The following is a 10,080-nucleotide window of genomic DNA, read 5'->3' as shown; positions in this document are numbered from 1 at the left end:
GGGGGGGGGGATGGGGTACTAAACAAATTTTGTTGTAAAAGTAGGTGCTGAGCTGAGCATCTACTATCAGCCTCATCATGGTTGTTGAACAAAACTTTTTTGCAACTCTGAATGCCCGGAAATAATGCTGACAATTTGTAGAGCCGTAGCCCCTCCCCTCAAAGAAATAAAATTAACACGGTGATAGAGTCTGTGTTGGAAATATGGTACATCTGGATACCTGGAAATACAAGCTGGCAAACCTGTATAGCCACCACCCCTCCCCATCCTGTCTATTGGCAGACAAAGATTTGAAGTTAGTGGGGACTAGAGATATACCCACCTCTGCCCCATATGTTTTGGGCTAAGTTGAGCAACATTTTGGCACCATAACTAAGTTATTGTTATGAAAATAGGCCTATGTAGTACAATATATACCGTACTGTACATCATAAATTTACTAAATTTATCTATATTGAAATATTTGCTCTCAGTGTACACTATATTCCATATTCTAAGTTTCGAGGCATGAATATATCCCCATAGCAGACTTGAGAGTGTGTGAATAATGTTCATGAGGTACCGTACTCTCCCATATATAATACTAATAGGAAGATTTTTTTAAAGGGCATCATATTCTTACTGGTATGACTCAAGAAAAAATAGAGATAATAAAGGTCTATGCCACTTACATGATGCTAAAGAGTGGACGCAGAAAAAGCATCCAGGTTAAAAATGCTATATCTGGACACAGAATGTGGTAGCATTGACCAAATTACAATTCGTAAGATTATTTTAAATCATGGGAATAGACAAATATAGGTCTACTGCGAAAATGATATATTGTTCAAAATGTAATTAAGTTGCTTATTCCTCCATGAATAAAAGTGCAGGAAACACGAATATGTTCAAGGAATAACAATGATAACTGTGATTATATCTACACGACGTGCAGTATTGATAAATATGCAATTAATTAAATAGGCCTAGAACATGTTCTATGAATACACATGATACAGTATGCTATGAATTATCTATGGAAATACAGTAGGCCTCCTATGCCTACACAAATAACGTCGCGTTTCGACAGACTTACTGCTCGTACAATTTAATTTATACTTACCAAATTCAAACTGAAGCATAATCAATTATCGATCACGCTCCAGGTCAGTTATATTATCACTTGAATTGTTAAAATGCTGTAATCCTGTGTTTTCTTCTGGTAGACCTTACAGCGATTACACTCAAACAGACCATGTAGCTACCTCCATGTACAGATCTAACAGGTGATATAGACAGAGAACATTCAAGGGCTATCCAGCTTTTTTGTAAAAGAGTGGGGAGTTGCACAATGTTGTTAAAATGTGGCTAGTTTTACAGGGGTTCCGTGGTCATACCGTGGAGACTTTGTTTACCTGGATGCCCAGAAAAAATATGAAATAATTATGATGATGTTGATGATGATGATGATGATGATGAAGATGAAACTTTGTTTAAAGTGAGTCCAATTTGGAATCAATGGAAAATAAAGGCCCCGGTAAGGGTGCAGGGAAAAATCCCCTAGAAAAATCAGTAGTTTCGATTTGGTATAGACTAATTTGGGTTGCTATATTTAGCATTATAAAATAGTTTTGAGCACGGGGACTAAAAAGCTGGGCAAAAATTTGATGGTTCTGGTTGTAGCGTATAGGCATGTTTGGTATTGATTTAATTTTTAGTTATCGTTGCTTTGCATTGCATTGGAATTGTTGATTTTGTCGGGTCGCCAACCCGTTACAAATCTCGACATCCCCCACTACCACTCGTCTAACACCGCGACGAAGTCATCGGACTAAATTAATATTCAAATCCAATCACAGACGTTATTATGATTGCTGTTCCCTAATATATTGTAGTCTAAAAGTATAATTTTGGGATGCCCGAAAATAGCAACTGGCAATTATAGAGCCAAATACCACTTAACCCCAGCAAGGGGCAGAAACAGCATGCATGATGTGAACAAATTATGAAATTATGGCATCTGTGATACCCAAAAATAGCATCTGGCAATCAAGAATAGCAAGTAATCAGGGCTGGCTTTATCCGCATAAGCCTGTGTGGTGACTTTCTTCTTCAAATTCGCTTTCTAGTGGCTCAAATTGATAAAGCTGCTCCATTTCTTTGCTTTCTTCTTTAGATCAGTACTTCACAACTGAACCTCTTTTATGTGTCGCGCTATACGATGTTTGTATTACATAAACAGGATGGCTGTGATTGTTATACCGAGTCTACGTTATCAGCTCTACTCACACTTCAGTGAACATCTCCAGTGGGTGGGGCTTATACTAATATTTTAAACCGTCATTTATATTTATAAACTAAAAATTAAATATTGTATTACCACTTATTTGTTAAACATATGTAATACTTCAATAATCAGCAACTTAAAAAGCATTATTTTAATTGAACTTTAAAGTAGGTTCAGCCTGGAGGTATACTAATTTTATACCTCCATGGTTCAACTAGCCCTATATTGTGCGCACTTCAGGCCATCATGGCCTACTTCATTAATACGTTTTACTTCACTGAAGCCAGGTTTCATTCATTGATTATTGTTGTCAATATTATACTTTATCAGGGACTCATGAAAATTCCCAACCTAAACGATAAAATTTGACTTGACTATATTTTGTTCTCAATATGCTTGAAAATTTTTTCGAGTATATTATAGATATTTATGGTCGTTAAAATCACGTATCCGCTTACAAACAATTTCAGAACGTATGACCACTAAGAATTTCGCTTAAGTGGACCCCCTGTCTCTGGGTCCGACCAGGTGCAATTATCTTGCACTGTCACCAAATGTCAACGCCGCTGCCTGCACTTTCACAATGTTTATTTCTCATGAATTCTTCCGACTTGTATTAAGAGTAAATTCGGATATTTTCTTTAAGTTTTTGATATTTAATATTTCTTTCTATCTGATAAATATATATATATATAGCATACACATGTGGCGCAACGTACGGGGGACAGTGGACACTTCAGAACCTGTCTCTTATACACATCTAGATGTGTATAAGAGACAGCGTTTATCCACTGCAGTTCATATGTATAGTAAATAAGATATTTAACATAATGAACTTACTTCCTTCCGCAGCTGATCCGAAACATGTGGAAGAGCCTCTTAATGTATCATGGCCTGCATGGTAAAGTCAATCGTTGGGAGACACCCTGCATTTGACCAGGCCCCGCAGGGACATGATTCATAGCATGCGATCGGGTCACTATATTATACGCGGTCGTTATGAAGCGAAAGTAGTAGGCTGGCTTTTCCGAACTTAACCAAGACGCTACACACTTATTAAATAATCACCAGTGATTCGACTTTTGAACGCAATCCTTCAATTTTTTTGTGTGTTTATATTCAACATTTATCAACCTAATCAATTTCGATTATTCTTTAAAATACAGGCCTAAAATATTCGACAGTGTATAATTGTTAACGAACATTATTAATACTCAAAGTATTACCTCTCAAAAAATAATCAAGCAGTATGACTCTGTCTGTAAGCTTGAAACCGGCATAAGAAGGTCTAATAAAGGCACCACCGCGTTGTATTGCCAGTGGCAGGCTTTCTCTCTTCACAAGACCTGTAGTTGCATATAGAAAATGACAAGTTTCCTGTCTAATTATGGTTGAAAAAAAAAGCTTCAGATACGGCAAAATAAAATCCATGTATCCATAAGATTAAAATTCCGATTCAATTTGACTGCCTTATCATCACGAAAACGTTAAAATCAGCCAAAAATAAATCAATCAAAACCATTGAAGCAACACAATCAACACACTGTTAGTTACAACATATTCGACTTTTCGTGAGTGTGAATCAAACTTAACAACTGACCAATCAGAACAGGGCCAGAAATACGTACGTGTCAAACAAGCACACGTGTTGTGTCACAACAAACGCACGTGTTCGCGTATTAAACTTAGAGAACTTAGCAACAATATCCAAGGGGCGGGGCTTAGCGAAAATGTCCATTTGTTGTAAGTTGGATTTTCATTTTAATTCGGACAGACAGACACTGCCTGGCTACTGTATAATTCCTTGAAGGCCATCAACCTAATGCGATGTTTCACGACAAAATTAGGGACGGGAAATTTTATTTGACAATAAAGCGTTATAAATAAACTTTGCTAATTTAGCTTAGCAATGTTGTTTCTTATTAAATGCAAAAGTTGAGGGGTTGGTCCAGAATTAAGGTGGAAGTTAAAAGACTCCCTACTTTATATTGTTGGCAAAATAAACAGAAATGGTAATTCAGTTAAGGTTACATCGCGGAGGTACAACTTTTTAAATCATGATTTAAGTTAACACATACACAATTCTAGATAAGCTTATTATGTGCACGCGAATTTTAAAACGAGCTTAATTATACTGACATGAGAAATCGCGAATTCTCTGAGATGGTACACCCGGCCATGCGCCTCTTTAATATAGGCTCATGCAAAGTATTAATTCATTCAAACTAAAATAATTCATTTCAAAACAGTTACCGGTATGTTCTAACATTAACGTTATGTATGCTTATAATGTCTTAACTCAAACCGGATCGGGAAGCACATGCTTTTTGGGAACTTTGTATAAATCCCACCTGAATAGTTAAAATGACAGTAATGTTCTTGAAACTAAAAACTTCATTTAAATTAACTCCTTTAAAAAGACTCATTTTTGTATTTTACAGGAAGACTTCCACCACGTACTGGAATCTTAAAGGGGCGTATTTTGCAATGGCAAGTTTTTGTAAGCTCTGCATCAAATGGTGGTCTGCATCACGACGAACTTACTATGGCAGAGGTCTTTAAAGAGAACGGCTACGATACCCGTCTTTTAGGCAAGTGGCACATAGGAGACGGTCCAGGCGGGAAGTACTTGCCAATGACGCATGGATTCGATTATTGGGTGGGAACACCTCTTACTCATGCATACACATGTGGCGCAACGTACGGGGGACAGTGGACACTTCAGAACTTATTCTACCCATTTTTTGAGTTCTTTGGATTTTTTGTCGTGTTGGCGCTTGGTATACCAACATTGAAACTCGTAGGATTAGTTGACATGAGCGGTATGTTTAAGTTAGTCAAGGCGTATTGTGTATTTTATGTACTTGTGTTCTTGTACATAGCAACCATGACCCTTACGAATCCGAGAAGTTGTATCCTCTACAGAAATAACAAGATCATACAGCAACCATACTACACAGATAACCTAACTCTGGAGTACACAAGAGAAGCAGTAGATTACCTTGAGGAAAGAGGTAAAGAACGATCGAAACCTTTCTTTTTAATGATGTCATACAACCAAATGCACACAACCGTATTTGCATCACATACATTTAAGAATACAGGAGGGCTTGGTTTGTATTCAGATGCACTTAGAGAAATGGATTGGAGTGTCGGTAAAGTAATGGCGGAGCTGAAACGGCACAAACTAGATGATAACCTGTTAGTTATGTTGACGTCAGATAACGGGCCTCTATCTACATATGAGCCGCATACCCAAGCCCACGTTCCAGTCGATCAAGGAGGATCTGCAGGAGAAGTTACAAACAGTAAAGGAGAGCGTGTAAGATTAAAGGGCTTCAAAAGTACAAATTGGGAGGGAGGAATTCGTGTGCCTGGAATTATTCGATGGCCCGGAAAAATCCCAGGTGGTATCGAGGTTGATTCAGTAACATCTATTATGGATTTCTTCCCGACCGTTCTCGATATTATGAAACGTCCAGTGCGGGACCGTATTATCGATGGCCGCAGTCTATTACCATTTATAGAAAACGCCAACAGACCAACGCAGCACAATTTTCTCTTCCACTGGTGTGACCCTGATCACCCAGCCGCGGTAACTTACAAAAATTACAAAGCCATTTTCGTTGATGAAACCATTCACGTAGGGTGTAATCGTAATTTTCGCTCTGAACCATTGCTCTTCGACATGGCAAACGACCCAGGAGAGTCGAAGCCGCTTACTTTAGATAAATATCAAGATGTTCTCGAAGAAATTCGTGTTGCTATTCGCTTCCATATGCAAAGCCTTAACCAGAATTATATAACAGAAATGGAAAAAATATTTGTACCATGGTGGTTTCCATGTCAAAATTTTCCATACTGTTCAGTAACTCCTAAACCAGGATATTATGCAAAGTTAGGTATTTAATTGGCATCAACATACAGTACTATTATTATTGTATTGGTTTCATTTCATTAATTGTAGTCAAAAAGTAGGCCTGTTATTACTAATTTTATTGGCTTTTTTTTCATTTTTTTACTGTTCAGAACATAAAGACGCAGACCTGGCATGTCTGTAAATAATTTTGCTACTAAATGCAGTATGCATTAAATTTTGTGTGTGAATGACGTCAACCTAAGAATTTTGAAATAAATCTCATTTCGCTGATGAATAATTTGTAGGCCTATTTCTTTCCGTCTGAGTGGAACCGGTAGATAATGTCGTTAAATATCAATTTAATTGTTATTGTTGAATGTTCAAATATATTAGTTGAAATATTCTGTTTGTGTTGAGAGAAAAAAATTAAAGAATATAATTCAATATTTTAATTGCTTTTTTAAAAATAATTTTCGTTGTAGCTTTCAGTCAAAAATTAGAAAAGCCAATTTACAGACGCATAAAAAATAATCTTGTTTGCATTTAAATCTAAATTGGATTCAGGTAACCAATATCAGAGTTTTCGAACTAAAAGGTCTGTAAATCAGTGTGTTTCGTTAAAAGTTGGATTAGGTTGCTTCGTCTCCCGTGTGAAACACACCAGTCATAACCCATGAAAATCCAAAGACTTGGACATTAATTGTTAATAACGGCCGTATTCGAAGGGCGTTCTTCGTTAAACCACGCCCACCTGCGGAGTGGTAAAATCTTACTTAACAGAGACGACTAGTCGAATAGAAAACTGGTGAATACTCGACAAAACAAAATGGCTGCATAGTTACCGCGATGCACGCTGCGTAATCAAGGTTGCTTCGGCTTGTGGCAATATGGGTTTTTCGTAAACAAATGTTTTCATCCAGTTTTTGAATTTTGTTTGACCGTACAATTATTTTTTGACTTTATGTGAGTAAATGTTATAATTTTTATTTTCTGAAATTTATTCTAAATTATATTAACGCAAATGTTGTTGACAACTGACCAATTGGCCATCTTTGTCTTGGTCACGTGGATAACTTAACGCTGATTAACGCACTGTGGTTTACGTTAATTTTCTTTGTCAACGAAGTCTAATTTACGAACCAGTCGAATGAAAATAATACTCAACGAAAAATCGTAGTCAACGAAATGAACTAGTCGAATGAGTCCAATAAGTCGATAACTTAGGTCTATTTGATAAATTTAGCATATAGGCCTATTGTTTTTATTTGAGGTCTTTCTTACATTATCTTTGTTATCATTAATAATACAATGATAATGATCACCATGATCATTGTCAGGGCCGTCGGAAGCGCACCGGCCGCACCGGCTATGGCCGGACTACCTTTTCTCAATTCCATTACTTTCTGAAATAAATATATAATGCTAATTATGAAGTATATGAATGTACGCATCGCTTTTTCAATCATGGTACGATGGACCTGAGATAGAGGGTACAGTATCTTGCCCACTTCCACTAACTTTCAATCTTGTATCTGTCCCTGCATGGGGCCACGGAATAGGGATAGTTGCTTTGCAGCACATTTTCAAAATTTACAGGTATGAATTTATACACCTACTTTACCCCTTGAGGAGGCGGGGGGATTGCCAGATGAGATTTTTGGGCATCCACAGTTTATACTTTTAGACCACAATATTAGGGAATGGCAATCGCAACTTGATTGGATTTAAAGATTAGTTTAGTCTCACGACCTCGTCGTGGCGTCAGACGAAAGATGGTGGGGGATGTCCAGGTTTGTAAAGGGGTGTGGTGCTCAACAAGATGAAAAGCAACGATAAATAGATTAAATCCAAACATTTTAATTTATATATATATATTAATACGAGAACAAACAACTTTTTGTTCAGGGCTTTCTAGTCCCTGGAGGTCAATCTGAGGATCGCTTGCTTTCTCAAAGTATTAGGCTTACTAGGCCTATTATAAGACTAAAAATAGCATAGCGACCTAAATTAGACTCTACCAAATCAAAACTGCTGAGGGGGCTTTCATCCCTGCACCCTGACCGGGGGAATTTTTTCGGTTTGATTCCAGATTGAACTCACTTCACTTTAATCTGCATTAGTTTCTCCATCATTCTAAAGTGGCATGCCAACACCTACATCAACATCATTGCCGTTCATCATCATCGTCAACGTCATCGCCATCGACATCATCATCGTCATCATTATTGTCGTCGTATTCATTATCACCTTCATCATAACCGTCATTGTTATCATCATCCCCTCATCATAATTATGATTATCATTAATTCACATTTTTTCTGGGCATCAAGGTAAACAAGGTTAAAAGATGTATTGCCTCTTGAAAATGACAAAAAAAAAATCATAAAAATAATTCTGAAATTTACTTGTTCATTTTTGCAGTAGCATACATATTTTCTAACTTGAGCAAAGAAATTATTGAATTTTAAAAATATGTACCCTGATTTTTAAACTGGATAATTGTAATAAAAATAATAAAACACTTCCATTGACAGGAAGTTTTTCTATGATTTTCTTTGTAAATGACGGGTAAACTTTTTAAAAATACATTCATGTTTATGTTCAAGTTGATAATTTTTATGTTACTTAAAAATGGGCAAGTTAATTTCAAAAATGATTCAGTGGCATTGTGCCCCTCTCCACTCACTAACTGGATCACCCTAATGTTAGTACTCTATTATATATTTATTACCAGGGTAGATCTCTCCATGGAAGTATACGTGCATGGACTGTCTGCATGAATATACCGAAGGTTGACTAAAATTAATGTGTAATCGGTATAAGGCCTACCAGAAGCAAACACAGCACTTAACTTATGTTTTTCTCTTTTTTTTTACAATTCTAGTGATAAATAACGTATTAATGTTCCAGGCTGAACTTTGCAAGAAAATGTAATTAAAATTGTACGAGCAGTGTTCATAACATGTAGGCTGTAGGTCCATTTGTGTGGCTAATAGTATCCTGTGTTTTATTTATTGCATATTGTGTATATTTCATAGCTGAATACCCTCCAAATCGTGTAAATACAATTACAGTGTGTTATAGTCATTTTTGGTTTTATGTATTACACTTTTTTTTTTATAAGAACACATTTTATAACACTGAGGCTGAAATTGCTTAAAAATTAAGAACAAAATAAGAACAAATTGAGGCTGAGGTAGTAGAATGTCAAACTAGAAAAACCCAAAAAATTATATCTGTACCTTATGTACAGTAGGTGTGACTATGCAATACCCTCTATAATACAGTACAGTAGGTGTCCTTACCTCCAATTTGGGGCCATTTTTTAACCGGGGCCATTTTTTGCTGGGCCTTTCATTCAGGGGCCATTTTTTTGCAGTGCCGCTTTCACCTCCCAGTACAGTGTATACTGCTGTACAATAATAATTTTCTATGTTTGAAAAGTGTGTAAAATAAGAACAAAATAAGAGCATTTTGAGCCTGAAGTTGGCCAAAAAATAAGAACACTGAGCCTGGGCAAACTTTTACCGGTTCTTATATATAAAAAAAAGTGTATATTATTATGTATTCATGTTTCTTGCTCTTCTGGAGGAATAAGCAACTCAATTTATCTACTTATGGCAGTGATAAGAAATTAAATTTTTAACAATATAATTTCTACAGCTTTACCAGCTGCTATTTCATGGCATCCAGAGGTTCCATATTTCCAACATAGACTGTCATCCATACTAACTTTATATATTGTGGCTGCCCCTTGAGGGGAAGGGATAGCGGCTCTATGTTGTCAGCATCTATTTCATTCATAGGCATTCATTGTTTACCAACCATGGTGGGGCTAGAGTTGATATGATAATTATGCTCTCAGCTCAGAACTTAACTAACTTCAAAATCCTGCTGTGGATAGAGATAGCGGGTCTCCACTCTTCATTTACTACCAAATTTGTCAAGAGCTCAT

The 10,080-nt window shown here is 36.5% G+C and overlaps 1 protein-coding gene across 1 annotated transcript in view; it reads left to right on the top strand.

The window, feature by feature from the left end:
• LOC117103052 (steryl-sulfatase-like) overlaps positions 1 to 6,420 on the top strand; it is an 18,965-nt gene extending 12,545 nt beyond the window's left edge. The window contains exon 2 of the mRNA XM_033243522.1: positions 4,708 to 6,420. Coding sequence (XP_033099413.1) covers positions 4,708 to 6,176 — 1,469 coding nt within the window. The 3' untranslated portion in view covers positions 6,177 to 6,420. The remainder of the gene's footprint in view (positions 1 to 4,707) is intronic.
• Positions 6,421 to 10,080: the final 3,660 nt, after the last annotated feature.

The sequence above is a fragment of the Anneissia japonica genome, unplaced genomic scaffold (assembly GCF_011630105.1).
Source record: "Anneissia japonica isolate Jap-2015-1 unplaced genomic scaffold, ASM1163010v1 scaffold284975_len822289_cov185, whole genome shotgun sequence".
Lineage (NCBI taxonomy): Eukaryota > Metazoa > Echinodermata > Crinoidea > Comatulida > Comatulidae > Anneissia > Anneissia japonica.
This window is presented reverse-complemented; position numbering and strand designations above follow the sequence as displayed.